Genomic DNA, 24,754 nt, shown 5'->3' with positions numbered 1-24,754 from the left:
TTGAAACAATGGAGAATCAACACAAAAAAATTGTTTGAATTTTTTATTCCAGGTATCAGCAAGTGTTCCATATTTTTCAGTGCTACAGTAAATTTAGTAAAAAGTCCCTTTGTGGACGGGAATGACATTGTACAAAACATTAAGTTATGAACTTGTCGTTATATGGCACCTTCTTCTAATTTGTATGTATAATTCTTTTAGGTTTTGCTATCAGAGCATTGTGGGCATCAGCAAGATATTCTTTTTTGTATTAGTATTTCTTACCGCTGCAGGCTGTTTTGTGGAATGAATTTATTTTATTCAGCTCTGAACTTGTATCTGAGCCTATCTATATGCCAGTGTGGATGAAAACAGATCATAAACTGCAAATTCCTGAATCAAAAAAAAAAAAAAAAAAGACTAGAAAAAAGAATCAGAGTTATGGTCCCTTTAGAACACTTCTGTGTAATGCACAATCAATATCGTGTATTGATTAATGCCTTCATGTTTTCAATATATATAATATGTATATAATATATATATATATAATTTATTTTTTTATTTATTTTTGCCAGAAGAGAGCTCATTCTCTTCACTCAAGAGGAAGAACCCAACCACTGCACTCCCCTTTCTGCTTGCAGGGAAGAGTTAGAGTTATATTTCCATGTGCATCAGGGATCATTTTATTTCTCTACTACTAAAACTGTTTGAACACATTTGAATATGCAATTAATTGGAACAGAATGGAACAAATCAACAGACTTATTCAGATGTACGTTTAAGTAAAACTAAAAGGTAGCTTCAAGTTTGGCTTGAATTTTGGAACCAGAACCTGTAAACAACTGATACTTTCATCCAAATTAAAATCTCAAGTGTTATCCCAGAATTGTGAGTCACACTTCTGATTTTCAAGATACCCTCAACCTTATCTAAGTAATTAACCTTCCTCACACTAAAAAAAAAAAATCTAAAAAAAAAGGACTAGAATGTGTAATATATATTTACTTACGGGACTAGTATGCTGCCAAGTTAATTCTGTAACAGTAGATTTCTCCTCCCATTTCCTCAGCATGAGTATCGCTAGGATATTTCTCCTGTACTTTCTACAAGTCTGCATGAAATTTCTTCCATGTTACCTACCAGGCTTCATAAAATTTATTCATGAAACATAAGTCATCTCTGAACATATTTCAATGTAATTTTTCATAGTTTGGCAAGTTTTGCTGAAATGACTCAATAGGTTCAAAAGCTACCAGAAGAAGGATGAAATAACAGGTAGTGAACTGAAAATCATCAAGCCTCATTTATGTAACAAATTAGGTTAAAAATAAAGTAGAAATATTAGCAAGGATTCCTTCTTTAAGTTTTAATGCTGCTTTTTACACCACATAGTTTGTAGGTGTTTCAGCATTTGGAATGACCAACAAAATTAACCTAGGAGAGAACCAGGTATCTTTCCTCTTTAAAGATGAGGGTTAAACCCTCCTAGAATTGCATGCTTGCTTCCATCTTCTAAATACTCAAAATCCAGAGAGTTTTCCAATGGGAGGCGCTCCACCACCACTCATCTTACAGCATTCATTTAATGTTCAATCCAAAGCCCCTAAGTAACGTGCTTATAGTCAGCTTGAAAATACTTAATGTATATATCTGAACAACTACCAGTAGGATACTCAAATCCAAATTTAAAAAAAATCTACCTCACAACCCAACCCATTATTGTTTTATATGGTTAAGAACATCTAAAAATAAACTGCAGCAGAGAAGCTGGAAGTCCATTAAAATTTTCTCTATGTATGTAAGAAATAATTAGTCTCTCACCACAACTACAGACTAGTATCAGATAGATAATTAAGAACTGAAGTATAAAAGGAATAGAAGAATTAGTGCAAGTAAGTATATAGTATTAAGTGAAAAAAGAAATTAGAATTATAGAGAAATCATCTTACGGCAGAAGAAAATGAAAGAAGTTTTAAAGTGAGGAAATGATTTCATTCACTGCATTAGCTTCTGTATTACTCATACACTGGAGAAATATTACGAGTAAATCAACTGCCTCAAAGAGTTTGTGGTAGGACCAGACAGTGCTCAGGCTGGAACACGATGCCGATCAAGGTGGTAATAAAAACCACCCAACTGTCACAGACGTTTTTAAGGAAATGCATTACAGTTATAGACATATCTGTAAGATGAATCTGGGAGTCTAAATGTCTCCCTGAAGTAATACTTTGTTGAACATAATCAAATCATTTTTATGCTGTCAACATTTGATAGCATGTTTCAATAGTTTGATATGAAATAGCAAGAGTATCATATGCTGCCTCTCAAACAAGGCATTTTCTCCATAGGTCTTTTTTTTTTTTTTCCAACCCCCAAGGAAAATCAATGACCTTGCAGCCATGACAGGAAAAGTTGAATGTAATTAACCAGATGCAGAGCTTCCAACCATCTCGCTCTTCATCATGTTTTGGGGGTACAGATGTATGACAGGGTAGCTAAGCAATGTGGTATCCAACAAGGACTGTACACTCTCCTCTCGTCCTACAGAAGAGACTATCCCTCTTTCTTCATGTGATCCCCAGGCAGCCTGCCCAGATCCTATAACAGAGCAGGTCACCAGGCAAAGAAGAAATTACAGGCTGCACATAACAGTAATACATGAACAGCAGAAAAAAAATACACAAAAGGGAGAGTAGGTGGCAAATGACTAAGTTTCGCATACTGAATTTTAGACTAGACATGCCTGCTATTATTGTTAACAACAAACAAACAAATTAAATACTCTAGATTATCTCCCATCTAGCCTGTTTATGGTAGTTACAGGAACTTCAATCATATCATGGGAAATGTTTCCATAACTGAGGAAATTTAAATCGCATTTGAATAAAGATGTTTTGGAAACAAATTAACTGCATGTCTTTTAGCTTGCCTATGCTGTGCACATTTGCTAGTTTTGTGGGTTTTATTTTTTTTTAATTATTTTTATTTCTTAAAGAACTACTGCAGTAGGGGACTATTGAAATAGTCTGTAACATTACCTGACACATGGTGAACCCATCTTTAATTAAGGTCAGCATGACCTAGATCACAGCAAACATCTCCAAGCTTTAATTCTGACAGGAAAAATCAGCTCACAAGATAGAATCAAGTTTCGTCCATGTTAAGAGAAACAAATCAATCTGGATTTTAAAGTAAGGCTATAACTGTGTCAAAGCAGATACAGAAAGGCTCTTTAGAAGCTCCATGACATAGGAGTAGACACAATTTTCCCCCCCTTTTTGTGCTGCTTCAAAGTTTGTCAAAAGCAATCAACATCACTTACTTCATGGAGGGAGGGGGAACCAGCAACCTATATAAGAATTGTCAGGTTAGGAACATAATATTGATCTGAACAACACTTGCAAGCTGCTGCCCAAGATTATTTCTTAATCTTCTTCACCTGGTTGTCAATCATTTTTACATAGCTTTGTATTCAAAGCTCCAACAGCCTCTCCATGTAACGGTCTTCAGACCAAAAGGCCTACTCAACACCACAGCCTACAGTAGTCTTGTCCCACTCTAAACACACTAGCTCCTGAAACCTCACAACTCATTGCAAGATAAATGGAAAATTGATTTTCAAGATGCCTAGGTGCCTAGCTCACATGGAGATCAAAGCACCCAATATAATCTTCCAAAATGGCTTTTAGGCCCACAGATACCTTTGAAAATTTGGTCCTAGTTCATTTCGATTGAAACAGCCTATTTACACCTCAGTCACATCTGGCAACAACCAACTCAGGAGACTTTTGTTCTGACTCCTCTCACCCTTTTTCCTTCTGCCAAATCATTCTCTCTCCTTGAGGTTTTTATGCATGAAGCAGTTCCAATCACCCGGAGCCTAAGCCTTGCTTTTGAATAAGTCAGTAAAACTTTTCTCAAAATTAAGTCTACTGAGGTGCAGGTATCATGACAGAAAAGCCCCATCCTCCAAAGGTTTTGTAAGACCCACCACTGGTTGGTCAGCTTATCCACCAAACCCTGTGACTGCGAGTCAGTTTGTGTCACTAAAACTGAGAGCAAGATCGGCTTTCACGGGCATCTGTGGGATCTGCTTGACCAGGTGATTGTCACAGTTCCCTCTAGCTTTTTAATCTGTACATTAACCTCTATTTCTGCCTGATAGCACACTTAGGACGCTAAGGCACTTTCTGGCACTAGACAAGTTATAATGATTTCCAGGCTCATACTGACGGTACAGTGCACCTCCTGTTCCAGGTGAAAAGTAATTAAGTCTCCCACAGCGCAGGAGACAAACAAAAATTGCAGTAACGACACCTGTTAAGTTACATTGATTTTTAGAAATCCTTAAGAAAGCAGGATGACTTTTATGAACCATATAAAAAATAAAAAATAAAAAAAATACACAATATTCTTCTATACTCTTAACAGATGTAATGAATATGACAAAATATAAAGCTTTCTTTACCTCTTCCAGGTATGAGCTCATACAAAAATAGCATGTTACAAACATTCTATATCAGGTTTAAGGTCAAACTGTATGAAGATGAATATTAAAATCAGCATTCCATCAATAAAGAGATGTAAGAAACGGAGGTACTGAGAGAAAGATGACACTTCAAAAATGACACTTCACATAAATCAATATGACTTCATGAGAGAAAGCTGGAGATACAGGTCAGCTCCTCTGAATCCCAAAGCACTGTACCTTGGCACTAATGAACTCTTATCACTTCTCTTTTGTTAGAAAACACGAAGTTGAAAACAGTTATGCAACCGAATACAGCTTTGGCTTTTTTTTTTTTTTTAATCCAGCTCAACAAGCTCCTTAAAAAACTGAAGAGCTTCTGCTGAATGTCTTTTAATTTCATTCTGTATAGCACTACAAGAAAAGGGAAAAACAAGGCAAACCAAAACAATGAAACAGGCAAAGCTGACTGCCACAATAGAATATTAATCATATTTGCTGTTCTCTTTTCAAAAGTTTACTTGAGCATAGTTATGTAAATGTTGGAGTGCAGAAGAATTACTAACTTCTGAAGGATTAATTAAAAATATCTGTTTTTTTTTTAAAAATAAATTGTTTTTTTCAAGTATATTAGGGTTTAGCACTGTCCCTCACCTCAGCAACCCTCTTCTCCCCCCCCCTCCAAAAAAAAGGCAATACAAGAAAACTGAGTATCAATACCGTCAATCTATACAGGAGGTATATACACTATTTGCTTGTTTAAGACTATCTTGCCCTTCCAGATAATCAGGCTTTCAGAAGGGACTCTGCATTCCCTATGTGATCTATGTTTTAACTTCAGTCTGATATTCTATTGCCTAACTCATAGAGAAGTGCAGCCTTTAACGAAGAAATCTGTTGTGAAAACTTCCATACTTGGATTCAGACTGCTACAAAAGTCCCGTGATAGAGATGTCCTTGATTCTATTTGGACTCACCAATCTAAAATGGATTATACTTGAACATAAATTTAACTTATACAGAAACCTAACAAGGAGACCTTGCTAGCCACAGCAGAAACACAACAGTATAGTACGGAAGTATTTTTCTCAAAATAAAGTCCAGAGCTTTTGATTGCTACTTAAATTACATGTTTAGGAACAGGGAAAAATACAAGTATTTATCTACACAATATATACACTATTACATGTATTACAAGTACCTTACCTAACAAAAAAAATCATCACAGCCAAAATGTTGATATATTCCTCAGACTATATCATGATCTTTACTTGAAAAACGCTGTGAACTATCTGGTGCCCATAATATGAACATATCTGCAAGTCTGAGTTCAAGAAAGTGTTCAGTTTTGGGCCCCTCGCTACAAGAAGGGCATCAGGGTGCTTGAGCAAGTCCAGAGAAGGGCGACAAAGATGGTGAGGGGTCTAGAGAACAAGTCCTACGAGGAGCGGCTGAAGGAGCTGGGCTTGTTCAGCCCGGAGAAAAGGAGGCTCAGGGGCAAACTTACTGCTCTTTACATTAAAGGAGGCTGTAGAGAGGTGGGGGTTGGTCTATTCTCCCATGTGCCAGGACAAGGGGGAACAGGCTGAAGTTGTGCCAGGGGTGTTTTAGGTTGGATATTAGGAAGAACTTCTTTACTGTGAGGGTTGTTAGGCATTGGAACGGGCTGCCCAGGGAAGTAGTTGAGTCACCATCCCTGGAGGTCTTTAAAAGACGTTTAGATGTAGAGCTTAGGGATATGGTTTAGTGGAGGACTTGTTAGTGTTCGGTCAGAGGTTGGACTCAATGATCTTGAGGTCTCTTCCACCCTAGACAATTCTGTGATTCTATGAAAGCATGAGGTTCAAGCCATACATGCTACAGTTTTACTTTGATCCATGTTTTCAATGCTTAAGAGAAGGCTCTAATTTGAAGTGTAGCAGCCCTTTGAGATGCTGCCCATTGTTCCTAGTCTTTTGTGAACTGAATTTGTTGGGATGAGGCAAAATATACATAATGCATTCTGAAAATTTTCTCTCATCAGTAGCTACACAATTACTATGCTTTCTTTTGCCATCCACTTAACAAGCCAGTAATTGCATTATCAGTCAGATGTGGTGTCTTTTTTTTTTTTTTTTTTTTTTTTACTGAGAAATACATTTGTCTTAGGATAATCAGGAATGTTAAATTATTTCTCCTCGTCTAGAAAGGAGACTTTACCTGCCAGTATGGATTTTGATTTCTCGCATCTCAGAGGTACAGAAAGATAAATATGTAAAAATCACAGAACCATCCAGGTTAGAAAAGACATTCAGGATCACGAAGTCCAACGATCAACCTGACCTACCAAGTCCTATCACTAAACCATGTCCTTTAGTGTCATGTCCACATGCCTCTAAAACATCTCTACCATTTTCCCAGGCAGCCTGTTCAAATGCTTGACCACCCTCTCTGTGAAGACACTTTTCCCAGTGTCCAATTTAAACCTCCCCTAGCACAACCTGAGACTGTTTCCTTGTGTCCTATCACTTGCTACCTGAGAAAAGAGACCAACACAGACAGCTCTCCAAAACCTCCCTTCAGGTAGTTGTAGAGAGCAATGTTGCCTCCCCTCAATCTCCTCTTCTCTGAAGCTAAGAAACCCAATTCCCTCAGCCATTCCTCATACATCTTGTTTTCTAGTCCCTTCACCAGCTTTGTTGCTCTGCTCTGCATGTGCTCAAGCAACTCAACATGCTTGTAGTGAGGGGCCCAAAACAAAACACAAAATTCTGGTCTCATCAGTGCCACATACAAGGAGACCATCACCTCCCTAGTCCTGCTGGCACATTGATTAGCTGGCTGTTGACTAGCACACCCTCAGGTTTTCTTCTGGGCAGCTATCCAGCCACTCTCCTGCAAGCCTATACCACTGCATTGGGTTGTTATAATGCAAGTATAGGACCCAGCACTTAGCCTTGTTTAGTGTCAGCAAATTGGACTAGGCCCATTGATACAGCCTAGTTAGATCCCTCTGCAGAACCTTCCTAACTACAAACAGATTAAGTCTCACCTACCCTGGTATTGTCTGCAAACTTAGTGAGTACACCCGATCCCCTTATCCAGATCACTGATATAAATGTGAAACAAAACTGGCCCTAGCCCTGAGCCATGACACGGGGGACACCACCGGTGACAGACCATCAAACACAATGAATTCCTTTTACTATGACTCAGACTGGCCATCCAGCCAGCTCCTCACCCAGCAAACCATACACCTGTCCAAGCCACAAGCAGCCAGTTTCTCCAGGAAAATATTGTGAGAAACTCAAATGCTTCACTAAAATCCCAGTAGACAACACCACCAGCATTTCCCTTATCTACTAAACTGTTAATCTTGTCATAGAAGGGTATTGGGATAGGCAGGCAGGACCTGCCCTTCAAAAATCCACACTGGCTGCATCTGATCAGTTGATTGCCCTGTATGTGCCACATGATGACATTCAAGATTATCTGCTCCATTATCTTCCTTGGAACCGAGGTCAGACTGACAGGCCTCTAATTCCCTGGATTCTCCTTTCTGCCCTTCTCATAGATTGGGGTCATATTCCAGTCAACTGGGACTGCCCCAGTTCATCAGGAAAAGAAAGGATTCACCTTTGCAACTCTGAAACTGGCATTGTTCAAATTAAAATCAAATCAAAAAAAAAAAAAAAAAAAAAAAAAAACAAGACACCACACACAAAAAATAAGCAACAGCCCTGTGGACGCAACCCCAACCAATCATGTTTCAGCATAATACGGTATAATCAGTCACTCTTTTCTCCACTATTGTTGATGGAAACAGGCCTCAACATTTTAAGTTCTGGCATGAAAAGCAAATATATTTATCTCCTCTTAAATTGATATAAAATGGTTATTTCAAGCCTCTTTCATGTACTACATAAAAATGTGCATTTTTTTAATTGAAACACTAACTCTTCACCTTAAAATTGCATTGGTCCTTCTCAGGGCAAACTTTTCATTTCCTTGCTAGTGACAATTTAGATAATTTCCACTTGTTTTGAGAATCAGGCTCAACACCTCCCCCACCTTCACTCTGGGTCATCAGAATTTACAGTGACCTACTTCCTTACTAAATAAGCATGCCGTGAAGCATTAATGGATTTTCTATCTTACAGACTCTGCTTTCATATCATGTAAAGGAAATTCCTTTCAGAGCAGAGAAAGGCAACAAAGAAGATCAAAGGTATAGAATGACTTCTAAATGAGACTTCCAAATGATCACTAAGTAAGTCCTTTAGCCAGGGAAAGAGATGACAGGGAAGCACTGACAACAGAATATGAAGTTACAGATGGCCTGTAGAGGGTGAACTGAGTCCAGCTGTTAAGGCTGTTGAGGTGTGAATGTTTGGGATACTCGAATGAAGCATACAGATGAAAGGTTGGAAGCACAGCAAAAGATGTTTCTTATAACACAGTTAAGCTGCTGAACTCTTGCCAAAAGAAGCTTTAGACAAGATGTAGCATACTGAAGGACAACAACAACAAAAAATCCCCTAAATTTGATTTTATTTTATTTTTTAAAAAAGTCCAGCCAGACCTGAAATAATGGTGAGAAACAGGCTTGTAAGAAATAGAAAGTCATCAAAAATAATTGAAAATGGATTACAAACCATTGTGGGAGAAAAACAGAAGGAAAAAATGGGAGAAATCTTTCATCTGTTTACAAGGAAAACAAATTCAGAAGGCTAAAATAAAGCCGGAGACTTCTGACTCTTGCTAGTTCATAGCAAAGAGGAACTTTGGTTCAAAGGGTTCCACTTTCAGAACTATCAACATGAAGGCCAGCAATCACAGTTCTTAAGAAGGGAAGATTGACTTTCCATAGCATAAAAGAAGCCAACTTAACTGCAAGCACTGCATGTCCACTCAAACTGTGCAAGAACATTGCAGATATACAGAAAAATCACCCTGAAGTATTTAAGTGTCTAGATAAGCAATCATGGATTTTCCAATTTTCCAACTCTTGCTTTATTTCTTAGCTCCTCAACTCCCTATGACACCCCATTATGCCTCATATCAAATCATTCAAATTGTTCCTAACATTAATGACAGTCTGGACACTGCTATCATCCTAGTACTGTTGCCACAGACTAAGTAATAGGCGACACCAATTTTAAAATGAGAATGAAAGGAACTCTGTCAGTCATATTAAGGATGGAAACAGGATCCATCATTGTAGATCCCTTTTCAGAAGCTTTATTAGTTTAATCTGTGCCTTCTTATAAAGAAAATTATAGTGACCTCTCTGCATTGACTCTTAACACTCTGCACTCATCTCTGCTCTTTATCCTTATATTTATTTCAACACTCAGAAAGAGGAAAAAGGTACACAACCACCTGCATGGATACTCATTATCTCTTGAGGAACAAAGTTTTCTGCTCTGGCAGTTTACATAAAGCAAGCCTTTCCCTCTGATACACAGCCCCTGCCTCTGTGCACTCCCACAATGACTACCTGTGGCATTTCTTAGCTAACAAGAAACATGTCAGTCTAGTAATTATAGAGCAGCATTTTTACGCTTATCCCAATTCTTTTCAACTCTAATACTATTATAGTTGCCTGGAACTCCATCATTCTGCTGAGGAAAGGGGTGTTGCTAAGTGGGATTTTTACTTTCAGTCTAACTCAACAGAAAATTAAAGTTTGTTGACAAGGCCCAGGACTGTCGACACAGGTAAATCCAGTGAGAATTCAGAACATGTTTACAAAGAAATGAGCAGAGATTGCTGTCTGTTCTCCCACTGTCCCAGCAAGGCCAGTCCTGCTCATGAGGAACCTGAGGATTTGATTCAGGAATATTTTTAGCTGATGCAGTGCAATGGAAGCTGAAATGATGTAGCAGGGAGAAAATAACTGAATAGTACAAAGAGGATGTGCATAGCATGAACAAGAGACTATGAAGTGACACAGTCAATACCAATAACAGCAGAGAAGAAATTATCTCTGCCCTCAGAGGTCACCAGTGCAGCAGCAATAAACTAAACCAAGGTGAGTGAGTTAACCAAAAACCCAAGGAAAATATTCGATGTCTAAACTGCTGGCTAACAGAATACAAGGTGTCTGCACTGAAGACTAAGCAACAAAAGCAGAAAAATTTTAGAGCAAACTGTAAGGCACACTTGATAGTGCAGACAGAATAGCATTATCTACCCACTAATTTTTCAGAATTTCACCTTTCTTCCTTATTAGCCCTTATGGTTATGTCATCATTTTCACACAGACAACTTTCATCTGTTTTCTTCTCAACCCTCTTCTCCTTTTTTATTGTCTTTTTTTTTTTTTTGCATTATGACAATTACTACTCTTTTAAGACTTCCAAAAATGTTTCCTATGTTTATTTTACTAAAAAGAAGAAAAAAGTCAAACAGAAGTCCTAAAGGTTTCGACCAACCTGAGTGGATTTGATGCTGTAAAGTCAATTAACATGATGAGCAGACCTAAAGAGCATGCTAGTGTAGAGGAACTCCAGTTAAATGCCACCACTTCATGACCCAGTTAAGCACAGAGGACACTATCACTACAGCAACAGCCTCTTCTGGCATCACACTGGAAATACACCATCTTCTTTCTATTTCTGTCCCACACAGAAGTTGTCTGGAGCAGGCGGGCAACCTGGTAGCGTTTCTTGCTGTCACTATGGGCTATTCCTTCCACAGACCAAATTTTAATGATAATTCTTTCCACAGGCCAAGCAGTGAATGAACATCCAAAGTGTCTCTCTCTGAAGGAGTACCTGTATTTGTATGCAAAGACCAGACACAGCAAGCATCCAGAAGCCATCTGTAGAACCCCAGAAGACCTCTGGCAGAATCTGAGGTCTCACCACCTACAGACTAGAGTAAACAGGATTTCAGCACACCTCATACGTACATTTGAGGTCTGAGGCTCTCTCATGCAACAAAGCATAGCAAATAATTCTGGTAAATATGACTACCAAAGCCTGCAGTGGTAAGGATGGATAAATGTTGGTGTAATAGAGCCCTTGCTGAACTAAGGCCATAAGGAGAAAAATAGTATTCAAAACAAAGATTAAACAGAAGTAGATCTTTGAAAAAAATTAAGTAAACCCAGCCTCCTTTTTATTTCTTCTAAGCAAAACTCATTTTGGACTTCCAAAAGACAACAGCACTTTTATGTTAAGGAACCCTAAATGTTATGTTTCCCAGTTTTACCTACTCACTTACATGGGATTATTTCTTACAGCTTAAAAATGGTCAGATGAACTTTAAAATTCTTCTTTTTGTCTTTTAAAGTAGCAACAACTAAAGAAAAGACAGGAGCAAGAATGATGCCCAACTTATCTTTTACATACATGAAGACCTTCCTACTTAAAGGATCAGCAGAACCAATTATTCTTGCTTTACAATCAAAGAGAAAATTTTCTCCAGGTCAGAGTGGTTAGGATGTGCGACGGTGCCTGCCTCCTTCTGCAGCACTGAGAATAAGCATCAGTTGGGATCACTTAGGGTGATTTAGTTCAGGTTTTTCTTGCCTTGGTGAGGCTGTAATTACCAGTCAGTAATTACTGGCCACCTTTCAGTCTCTCTTAGCTATGTGCATCTATAAGTGCTTTAATCTTCTGAAGACCCACGCTGTTTTGATGTCAATAATTCTAATTTTCTCTTAAAATAGCATAGGGGGTTGTGGATTAGCTGTGCTATTATATATCCGATATCCAAAGATACTGGAGTTCACCTGAGGTTCAGACATAGCTCTGCAAATTCAGCTCTGTGTTTCCAGGGACAAACTGGACTCAAAAGCAGCATAATTGTTTTCACGCAGTCTGAATCCATAAAGCTTATGGACTTGGTGCAGAGCCTGCTTATTTACTTCAAGCCTGTGTTCTTGGGGTTTCAGAGCTGATAGACTGCTACTCACCTGTGAGAAAATACTTCCTCAAAGTGATAGAGAAACCAAAATACAAGATTAAAACTGCAAATACATTCGTGAACATAGCTATGTCTTATAAACAACAGAGTATGATGTTTCTGTACAACTGGTATCAAGGTACAAATGTAGAACAAAAGCAGTAACTGTGAAGAAGTCAAACATCAGCGATAACTAACGGTGTCCCACCCAGAAACCAATAGAGCTAACAGAGCCCATGCTGCTGATACTTGCAGCAAATGTGTAGGATAAAATCTTTAGCATACTGAGAACCTGTCTAAACTGACAGCAGAGATGTATGATTTAACATATATAACTAGTAAGAAGCTGGTAAGCTTATGTAACATATATAACATATATATAACATATATAACATATATATAAGCATATATAACTAGTGAGAAGCTATTACTGGGACAGACGTGGTTCACTGAACTCAGATCCATACAGAACAAACACTGATGTCATTCATTGGGTGTGCAGTAATAGGAGTAACCTGAGGAGGGAAAGAACATACTCTGTAAGAAACAGTGGAAAACTCCTGGGAAGCAGCAAGAAGTACTTTTGGGTTGCAGATTATGCCCTCCAGCTGTATATCTGCTGGTAGACAAAACAAGGCTGGAACATGGTTTTGAGCACTGTGACCATCACTGCTGTATGGCTGTCACCTTGTTCACTAGCACAGGTTTCATCTGGGCCAACCAACATTTTCCTTGAGCCATGACATCTTAGGGAAAAGATCAGGAATTATTTGGAGAAAGTTGAGACCTGGCCACGGTTTTGGGAAGGAAGAAGGGGTGGGAGTTCTGGCATGTAAATGTGAGCCAGCCTTGTTTCATTGGGGCATGAACTGGTTCCACTTCTTGTTTCCATAGTGCCTACCTACAACACTGGCACTTGGACGCTGTAGTTAATTAAAAACCAGGTAGCTCCATAGCCAGAGCTTTACTGCAACAGACTGAGGACCAAAATATAAAAGTAGGGTGGGCAAAGTGGGTTCTATCCAAGGATTTGCATAAGTGGGGATTTGCAGGAATGCATAGGAGGGCGAGTTCTTGGAAGGTGACTGGAAGGAGGGATCCTCCTGCCTAACCAGCAGCAGAGGAGCAGGGGGCTGTAGGGGATCAGAGGAAAAATAAGAGGACCACATCCTGTTCCAGGCATCTCCAAATAGATGGAGGACTAAACCATACAACTTCAGGAAGTCAGTCTTCTGGGGAGAGCAGCATGTCAGCTGAATTCTGATTCACCACACTCACAACAAAAGGTGTTTGTGCCCCTGATCCTTCTTACTTTAGTTTGCACTAAAACTGGCTGACATCAAAGAGAAATGTATCCACATCTTGACAGTGAAAGGCATTTTTCCACTACTGAATTCTTGAAACTAATGTGTAGGGATAGATAACAACCCTATGAGTACATAAAGTGAGGAGGCATCATGTCTAGAGTAAGTATCTCAGAATTTTATGCTTCAGCTGCAGTAAGAAGTAATTCACATTGAATTGGACACAGAATACCAAGCCATAAAGGTACTACATAACCAAAAAATATGCACAATGTCTGTGAAAATGGAAAGAAAACAGCAAACCTAACAATTAAAGGAATTAAAGAATCTTTAGAAAAGCTATCTGGAAGGACTCTATGACGAGATTATGAATGTGTAGTATTACCTTTTCACTGGTTAAAGCTATTTACTTTAACGTCATCCTCAAAAGTATACAGCATACAATTCCCTTGCAAAAGGTATTCAGTATGGTGAGAAAATAGGTGCTGCGATAGCACTATAATGCAAGAGAGGCAAGTACAACTGGTAAAGCACACTGCTTTCTGTTCCAGATTAAACGTACTGGAATTTCCAATTATCTATTAAACTGGCTTACATTTATGGAGCTGTAACAGCCTCAGAAGTGAGTCTTCTAACATGGACATTTTATAACTTAGTTAAGATACTAAAAGATTGCGGTCTTCTCGATCAAAGAAATTTATATACTGGAAAATTAAAACTGCTTTTTATTATAACTTGTAAAATTGTAACTTTTAGGACAAGAAACGTGAACTATAGTAGTATATGAGTGGTAAATAAAAATACAGATGAAATTTATTGCTGATACAAATGCCAACTTAAATGAAGTGGACACAAAAAGGCAATCTGACCCTTCCAGGAAAGCTTGAGAATCAGTGCTAACTGGAGATATTTTCATGATTTTAGAAAAGGTAGGCATGTATTATTTATCTTTGGTGCTTTGATGGTTTCCTACACATCTCACCAGAACTATTTTCTATGCATTTCTAACATGCTGATTTGGGGCTGCAGGTATAAACTGCTTTTGAAAAACTACACGGCCTTCTTTGCATATGGTCTCACTTCACTATGGCATTGCATATCTCAGCCTTTTTTATTTTTCTTTCATGTTAAGTATTGCAGGTCTCCTCTTTACATCCTTTCGGAAGATGTTCGCATTCTCCTTGTTAATGCTTGAATACTATGAAAGGAAATTGCACATTCTCCTACATATCTATACTCTCCTAGGCAAGTGGGCTCTTCATAAGCGTATCTAAACTGCCTTGAAGAAGTGAAATCCAAAGTACATCTGCAGATTGTAAAAATAAATTAAAAACTATAGCAGCTGGTATTTCAATACCTGCCTAGATTTAAGCATAGAATCAAGGGCAAAGAAACACATGTGCAATCATAAAAATATGCCTACTGTATCATGCTATACAAGGCACAGCATCCATCTCTGGAACTGTTTTGCAGCTGCTGCACAACTTGGTGAGCCAGACCGCTGCTGGGGTGGGGAAAGTGAAGGGAGAAAGGTGGGAGGGGTGTGGGGGACACAACAGCTGCTGCTCCAAGAAGTACAGCCTCCCTCCTTCAGTAGCAGTCACTGCACTCTGCCTCTTCTGCAGTGATAACAGCAACTCCATTTGTGTATCTGCAGGTGAAAGCAAGAGTTAACCTGCATTACCTTCATGAACTGCTATTCCCCAGCTCTTTCAACAAATGGCATTCCAGGCTGAATTGTACTGTAGGATAAATTCAACCCACAGCTTTTAGCCATTCAGATTACTAACATTCCTATGTGCTTTAAGCTTTCACTGTGTAGCTTTACAGCCACAGAGGTTATATAATAATGCACGTACTTAAAGACACTGCCTTTCTTTCCATCCTTTTCTTCTAAACATTTTTTTTTCTTCTATCTACATAACAACAGCATAAACCAACTTCAATTCTGTTTCTGAGTCTTCTGGTTATATAACATTTTCTTCTTTTTTAGCCAGTCAATACTGATGCTTTGTAATTGCATTTTGCTGGCATTCCGCTCATAATGTTACATAAAACATTTGTTCTAAATATCATCACCTATTAAATATGCTTGGTTAACAAATGAGTCTAAATTGGTGCTCTAAACAAAACAGATAGGCCTATGTGATGCACGTTGATCAGAACATCTAGATGTATATTACAGATGCCATATTAGTTTCCTATATTTGAAAATTTAGTCTACCATCTGATACTGTCTAGTATTTTTTTTTCTAGGAGCTGATAAGACAGAAAATAATTAGAAGTGCTATTAACTCTGAATAGATTAATGTAAATATTTATAATTTAGATAAAGAATGGTTCTTTTAGAGATTTCACAGAAGTATGAATTGCAAAACACCTGTTAAGCATCAGCTCGTGAATCTAGCTAGAAATAATCATGCAATTATTGACAGGTTAAGCAACAGAAAGCTGCACACAGACAGAGGAGCACAGACTGATGGCCTGAATAACACCCCCTCGCTGCTGGGACCATCCCAGCAGCCAGCAGCCCACCTCCACAGGCCCAGAGGAGCACAGAGGCAGGTGGGAGCCCAAATGAAGGACTCAGCAGGAGGGACATCCTGCCCAGGCCCCACTCGCTAAGGGGGGACCCACCTTGTACATGTATGTGCGTGTCTGTGTATTGTCACTAGTGGGACCTCCACCCTGTCCAGCCAGAGAGGGGAGCAGGATGAAGCTGCTGGTGCTGTCTGGGTTTGTGTCTGCCTCCTGCAGTCAGCCTCCCCACAGCAATCATGGTTTGCAGGACAGGGTAAGCAGGGGCACTCTGTCAGAGGTAGTGAGTCGTTGCAAAAGGTCCATCAGTGCATAACTTAAATACATGATGAAAGGACACCAAATCTGATGCTGCATTCAGAACACAGGGGTCTTAACACTTACAGGCCTGTCAGCCCCACTTCAGTGGTATGTGAGACTTCTAAACAATCTTTGAAGGAAAAAATCATGAAAAACATGAAAGTTTATACTTTAAACAGGATAAACTGCAGCAGTTTTGCACAATACAGTTCATATCAGACTAACCAGTTTCCCTTGAAAAGGCACGTGACTTGTCCAGACAGATGACACCCAGCAGGTCTTATTTTTTAAAATTCAGAAGAAAACTGACACGGTGGAAAACCACTGGCAGTGACAGAAAATAGGAAAGAGACAGAAGACACAAAACACAAGCCAGAAGAATCACACTGCTGATGGGTTTCTGGGCCAGGATTGCATAAGCCACTGTGGTCTCTCAGACTGGCAGAGGCAGCTACACGGGTGGGGGTTAGTTCAAGAGAGGACTCTTCCTAAAAGCTCTCTGAGGCCTGAACACTTCATAAGCCAAGCACCAGGACCCTAATAGCAGACTGCTGGCTAGCCAAACCTGCCACAAAAATCAATTCCTGTATCCTATTCAGGAGGAAAAATAAAGGTAGAAAAAAGGAATTTAACTTTATTTAAAAAATAATAATACCAATTTCTTAGTCACTACAAAGCTTGAAAAAAAAATATCCTGAAAGTTTGTGAATCAGGAATCAAACAGAAAACATCCTTTGGACTTCTAGTTAGCGTACACACACCAGCAAACCACATAAGACTAGGGTAGTAGGTTCATCTTTAGTTGTCCTTCGCACAGAAGATACAATCCATGTCATAATAGGTCACCTCAGCCCAGATGATGGTAAATGCACATGACTTTGTGTATGTGGCCTTGGAATTTCCCAATTCAAATGTTCTTGAAATTAACAAAATTTTCATTCAGCGCTATCTTAGAGTTTATCCACACTAAGAGAAAGGAGCTGAGAGCAGAAGCAAAAATCAAACAATAGTCATATAAAAATTATTACAATTTGTTTCTTTTTGCTGTATGCATTCTTGAACAGCGTCCAAAACAATTTGTATATATACACATGTACATATGCATGCTGTTACAAATTTGCGCCTTTAGTAGGGACCACTTCTACAATGCTGCCAGGAGCTGCCAAAAAAAAAAAAAAAAAAAAGTAAGGAACACTTGTTTAAAGAAAAAGACTTGAGTGACAGTTTGTAGCAATTTAGACAAGGTTTGGAAAATATTTAGGCTAGCTAGTGAAAAAAGATTACAAAAGTGACAACTTTGTTTGCTGAGAGAGTAAAAGCAACAATTTTTTTTAAAGACTAAAATAAAAAAAATCACACCCCTCATATATAACATAGGGAAAAAGAAAAGTGGAACCTTCTAGTACATTTAAGGATATTGTTTCGCTTATTTTCAACATATTGAAATGACCTCTATTGATAGTATCAGCCCATTCCAAGATCAGAGCAGCTGGGCAGTTAATAAGGAAGGAAACCCACAAGTATTTGATTAGAATCTGCTCTGGTTTGGGGAGAAACAGGTTATGTGTTTATAACAGGGGATGGCAGTGAAATACTTCTCATTCCAGCAGTAACTGGAAGGGATGTTAAGTTGCTGAAGTCTTCTGAGCCAAATGCCTTAATGGCACAACTAGAGGTGTGTTCTCCTGCAGCGGTCCTAATCATGAGGGTGCCAGCAGAAACCCCATGTTACAGCTTCCCTGCATAGTAGTAGGATGTTCATGTGGAAAGAGGGAGCTGAGTCCTGGACTAGATAGGACTAGGATTAAAATTGTCAATAGAAAAAAACATACATACAAAGTTGGGTTTTTTTTGTAAGTTGAGGCTGGAACACAGGACTTTTTTTTCCTCCTCCCTGTCACAGATCCCACTGCTGTGCATTCAGCTCTGGGGAGGCTAGCTGGGTGTTTTATGGCAGAACCCACGTCTCTGTGCTGAGCACCGCAGCACACTAATCTCTTTGTGGACTGAGTCCCCGATTAGCATTTGGCACCACTGCGGCTTCTCCTGGCATGGTTCTCTAGGGCTAACATCCACGTGGCAAGGAAGATGCTGGCAAAGCACAAGAAAGGACTCAGAGAAGAGCTGAGAAAGTGATGCAAGGCTGAGCTGGTATAAAAGCAGGCAACCCATTTATTTTACTAACATAAAAGGTTATGAAGTGAATTCAGGGTAGTCTAGAAATACTCTCATGGGAGAAAAAGAAATTGGGTACTACTGGGTCTGCCCGTTCTAACAGATGAAAGCTAGATGAAAAGGCTAGACAAATTCCTACCAGTAAAGAGGAACATGATTTTAACACCAGCAGTCAACAACCGTGGACAAAGAAGTCAAGGCTTGTGGAAGATCTCCATCATGGCCAATTTTTACACTAAGGATGATCCTTCCTCCCCAAAAGACATGCATGGGCCAAGCAGAAACTAGCTCATTCAACCAGCAGAGAGTATTGGAGAATTATTTACCTCAGCAAGAGCCTTTTACCTCAATACCTCTGACTGCTACCATCACTGGATAATCAAAAGCATGCTAAGTACTTCAGCTATAATGAAGCCAATTTTGGGAGTAAAACTTTAGAGCAGCAAACCCAGCAAAATAGGGTCTGCCTAAGCTCAACATAAGAACATACACGTACTTCTGAACATCAATTTTTCTCTGCTGACGGACTGAAGGTATGCTTAGCTTTCAAAATGCTATGGGATACCAACCAGAGTCACTGCAAGACGCTGAAAAATTGGAGGGGGTCGGGCAGAGGGCTACCAAATGGATTAGAAGGCAGAAGTTGCTATACAAAGACTGAAAGAACTGATTTTGCTCAGCCAAGAGAACAGAAAGCTCCAAGGAAATTAATCAGTCTTCCAATATAAAGAAAGTAGTTATAAAGGAGATGCATGCACTCTCTACAGAAGGATATATGCCATATATACATGACACATATGCTATAATATCTGTTGTTTACCCACCAGCAGATTTTTTATACTACTTTCTGCTTCTTAAATGTGTGCTACTAGTTTCCTACCTGTGGAAAAAACAAAAAATCCTGCCAGAAAGAAAATGCACAATTCATGGCTAACAGCATTATGGATTTTTCTTCTGCTTTCCTGAGATGAACCAGTAGCCCTGAAATCATAATATATATATTTTTGTAAAATCTGAATGTATCTCCCAAATCATGGATTTACTCAACTTAACTCTGAATGATTTTTTTAAGCTTTCAAAACTCAGTCTACTACTATTTCCTCATCTCTGTGCTTTAGTGACTGAGCTCTGTGAAAGAACATTTCAGGCCTCACAAAATTCTTCTCTCCTCCCACCCCCAAAAGAAAAAGATTCAACAGCATGACCCTTTTAAATAACCATACCCTATTTCTGTTTTTTAGAAATTACACACACATCCTATACCAACCTGAGGTGCATCATTGACAAACTTGTTATTTCAATTTTTAATATAATCAGTATCGCTAACGCAATCCTTTGTTTGTGGTCCAGATTTCAAACACAAAGAACACAAAACAAACATTTTTCTGCTTACACTCCAAAGTATAAACAACAGTAATCTAAAAGAGTCCAGAGGGCACAATGAGCTGTGGTGCAGCACTCCATCCCTGCCACACATCCGTGAGAACGCGGTGTGCTCAGTACCTTCAGTAACTGCCAAAATATTCAGAACATTTCATACGTTTTGCAAAGAGGGAATAGAAAATTAATAACATTCTGGAAATTAAATATTCTTAACAAATTTACAAACCGCTCAAAGACTTCCACTCTTTCCAAATGAAACTGGAAGTTGCAGAAGAGATAAAAGACATGAATTGTACAACAGAGCCCATAATTTACTTCTTTTGATTCTGGAGACATACTGTGTCTAAAAAGTAACATCTCTGAAAGTACAGTTTCAGTTGTACCGAATTTTAATGGGCTAGAACGATAGGCAGGAAAATAAATAAATGTTCCCAAGAGCAACACCATACCAAAACATTTTAGGGAAGAAGCTGCCAACTTACTAATACATTTCTATGCCCTAAACAAAGCCCATAGGTCAACATGAAATAACATCCTCCTTGATTTATTCCACTACAATCATCAATAACATATTACTGAATTATTAAAATACTATATTGACTGATGACCATGGTTCTTGTTTAACATACAGCACAATTCAGCAGCCTCACCAACAAGCACACAACTAACCCAAATCAGGAGAAGAAAAGTAAAACCACTTATCTCACCATTTGAAAATTTCTATTGAAAACTACATCTTAGAACATCTATTGTTTTTCAGACTTCAGTTTCAATACTTCAGATAACATGGGTCTGCAGCTATGTCTGGAAATAAAATGCATCTCCCTGAATAACTTACAAAGCACAACTTTTGTAAAATCACTGCAGTTTTGAAGTTATGCTCTGAGACACAGTGTTTTTCGAATAAGGCTGAAGTAACTTGAATGCTTTTCTTGTTCTGCTGATATGTTTATAAAAATGCATTTACTTCTAAGCTTCAGTCCATTTTGATGTAAAAGTTAAAAGAATTCCATTTCCCTAAAATGACACAAAGATAGAAAAGAGCACGTATATGCTTTTCAAAATGAAATCTATTTTTTTCCTTAAAATAGAGATTTCTAGTAATGACAGCTAGGGTCACCACAGTACCACAATAAAAACTGTTGTACTTCACCATTTGAAAGTTCTTCTGCAGAACAGGGAGGAAAAAAAAAACAACTACTATTAGGATTTTTTTAAAAAAATATTTGTCTGAGCCATGTCCAGTAGTACAAGTATCAGAGTTTAGTTACAAGCCAAAACCCAACTGCAAACACCGGTGCATTCTCTAAATGCCATGGTGTCTGCAGCCAGCCTGTCCTCTTCAATCAGTGGGCCCAGCCAGGACGAGGCTGTAAAATTCCTATAAAAGGCTGAGAATTACAAAATTAGGACAAGTCCTACATCAGACTTGTTGGAAAGAGGACAATCTCTTTCCAACAAGAAAGGTAACCCAGCTGACCACAGGGTCAAGCATTCATGGGTCAAGCATTTTCGATGCTCAGTGCATTTTTGAGTAAAAGATAACACTGCTACCTGGAAAATTCCTTTGTCTGAGAAGTTAGTCTTTGATAAGGTGAGGAGAGCAGCGAGGTGTGAGCATATACACACAGAGCATATATACAGAGCTGAGTGGTAATGCACCTACTAGAAAATGGTTGCATCACATACTTTTTTGATCAATGTTAGTTTTAACACTGGTAAGCATTGTGTGGCTATATATTCTATCACTTCAGGTTGGTTTCAGCAAGACATTACATTACTGACATCCCCGTGATTAGAAAATGACTAATGATGAATTAAGTCTGTGGCAATTCAGAAATGAAGAGAGACATAAATTTATACAGCCAAGCCCCAGTTGAGAAACTTGTGGTCTCATTTACCAGGATATTCAGCGTGCAATTAATCATTAATTCCACAAAGCACCTACCTGCCAAACCAAGTGTTCCTTTACATCAGTTGTACCCGACAGACAGACGCTCAGCACAATCGTATGAGACGCAGAGGTCAAGACGCTGGCAACTATAGCGTCCCTCATGTTGAAGGGCAGCATGGTATACACCACGAAAATAATGAACAAGAAAAATGACACCTGTGCAAGACAGCAAGACAAAAAAAAAGCATGTCAAATTCACTCTTGAATAATATTTAAAAAGTAGCATTTCATTTTGAACATCATCGGCATAAAGTTACTTATCTTTTTTTCTTATAGGAAAGTTACTGTTAGCCACTGCAGAAAATTGATTTAGGAAGAATTAATTTAAGAAAGTATTGGAAAAATTGCATTATATTTAATTTAAGAAGTGCAGTTTCAAGACACCACTTACTGGTTCAAGAACTTCACAGTGCTCCAATTTATTTAACATTTCAAATTTAACTTTAAATTTATGTTTCCAAAGTTTAATTTTATTAACCACCCTGTAGCAGGGGAGCTACACTTAGAGTGTAGCTCCCCTGCGACTAGTGGTTTCTGACTGTAAGCTGCCTTACAAAACAATTCATTTGCCAAATCACTCCACTCCAGGGTCTAAGGAATTGCAATACAGAGAAATTTCATTCATCTTGATGTGCTAAAAATTTACAATTTAATAAAATGTTGGATTATACAAAAAGCCAAAATTGAGACAAGCATTTTGGTTTAGCAAGATTATACTTCATGTGCATATAGACGATGTATGTCAAATTCAATAAAAACACAACGTTTATTTGGACATGAAAAGTAACTTCAGACAATCACAGCCCATAAGCAGAATTTACAGTTAGCTTCCTAGAAAAAGATACTGGTATCCACACTGTAGGGAACAAACTCTCCAAATACACAACCCAAACTGTATCAGGAAAAGGTATTCCTTCATTACACATAGAAAAGATTATGTATTTGATGATATGTATACATTCCAAGGTCCACCACATATGGAAAAAGAATAAGTGGATTTAGGAGACAGATTTTGCGTACCATAGTCGACCGTTTTGGAAATGTGTCAGCCAGACTATCAGCTGACAGCACAAGGAAACAGAAACATTTGACATCTCTTCAGTTTCAGTTCTCCTTAAAGCTTTAACTGTGATCAGATACTAATGAAACTAACAGCAAAGAAAAAGAGCCTAAAAACCTGGTCTGGGTAAAAAGAGGATTATGTAAGCATGGTGTTTTCGAAGTATCCTGGCCTGGTAAAAATCATCTGGGATACTGAGAGAGCTAACCGATAATCTGAAAATTTGGGAAAGATGCAGAAAGTTCTGGCAGGCAGGAAGAAGGAAGCACAGAATATGCCTTTGAAAGGCTGGGAAAAAGAAAAGCTAAGGAATTAACAACTGGTCAGTTTAGCTTCAATTCCTGGAGCAGTAACAGACCAAATAATAAAACAATTCATAAGCACATATACTGAAAGTTACGACAAACATAAGTAACAGCAAATGTGATTTTGCTGAAAACAAATCATGTTAAAAGCAATCTCATTTTCTTCTATGTCACAAAAACAGGCAGCAGCGTAGGGGAACAGGCTGAATGAGTTAGGTGGTAAGAATGGAAGTGAAAGATCCAGTAATATAGACTTAACATGGCTGGATACCAGAGGGAAAAAAACCTTACAGGCATATAAGACCCACTGCCTCAGACATGTTTCCTGTCAAAAAAAAAAGGTTTGAAGAAGAATCCTAGTCCTGGGAGATGGATTTGGATTTCAAACGCCTCCAAGTCCCAGGGACTTTTCATGGAAACAAGGTTGCATTGTTTCCATGTTTAGCTTTCTAATCGACTTGGGGGCAGAAGTCATTTACATATTTGTGAGAACTTCGTGATTAGAAAATAAAAAATTATCCTTCTCTAACTGGATTGTTTCCAAAAAGCAGGGCTTGCATATTTTATGTACTTGAATATGGCTTGGCTGTATTGCCAGACTAAACAATCCATCTGACTTGTGAGGTATACGCTAGGTATAAACTAAAACTCATTAGTGGATTTAAGGTATAATATGATGCTGTTGTTTTTCAATTTCAACATAAAACAGACTGCTAAGCACAGGAAAATATTTTGGTATATTGCAATATTTCTAGTGGTATTCAGCTCGGTACCTAGAATAACACTGTGTCAGCCACACATTTGTAAGACTGCTACCAACAACTACCCTTTCTGTAAGGCACTCCACTACTTTCTATGGTTAAAATAAATGGAGAACTTTAACCTTCCACAAATACGAATAGGGAGACTTTTCAGAGGTTTCAACCCCACTTGACACTACGCATTCAGACCTCAAATTCTCAGTTACTCAACATTAAAAAGGCTTAGCTGGACTGGAACCAGGCTAAAGAATTCTTGACAACAAATTGATCTGTCAATTCTTATTTTTTCATATAGATAAACACCAGATGCTTAATGTGCATCGGAAAGCAGCCAGTGCACAATCTTGAAATTAGGGTATGAAAATGCTGTGGCAGAGCAGAAGAGGTACCTGCCATCTTTGGCTTGCTAGGACACTCTGAAATGCACATGGGAATTGTTCTTGTTGATAGTTCTTGACTCTTGGTGACCCCTTTTCTCTATTTCCAGTAATGGTCTAATGACCCAAGGACTTGAGAGCTCCATTTATCACAAAGGCTCCCTTTTGATTTCACCATGGCTCAAGAATATTCTCCCTGGGTACCCGGAAATATAATGCTTCTACCCTTCATCTGCAGAGCAGACATAAGTAGTACA

At 38.6% G+C, this 24,754-nt stretch overlaps 1 protein-coding gene across 1 annotated transcript in view; it reads right to left on the bottom strand.

The window, feature by feature from the left end:
• The window catches only part of ADCY2 (adenylate cyclase 2), a 206,976-nt gene that overhangs the window by 116,426 nt on the left and 65,796 nt on the right, over positions 1-24,754 (bottom strand). Inside the window, exon 3 of the mRNA XM_038175758.2 lies at positions 21,989-22,150. Within this exon, the coding sequence (XP_038031686.1) occupies positions 21,989-22,150 (162 nt within the window). The remainder of the gene's footprint in view (positions 1-21,988; positions 22,151-24,754) is intronic.

Source organism: Anas platyrhynchos, chromosome 2 (assembly GCF_047663525.1).
Source record: "Anas platyrhynchos isolate ZD024472 breed Pekin duck chromosome 2, IASCAAS_PekinDuck_T2T, whole genome shotgun sequence".
In the NCBI taxonomy this organism is placed as follows: domain Eukaryota; kingdom Metazoa; phylum Chordata; class Aves; order Anseriformes; family Anatidae; genus Anas; species Anas platyrhynchos.
The sequence above is the reverse complement of the archived record's forward strand: the minus strand, read 5'-3'. Positions and strand labels throughout refer to the sequence as shown.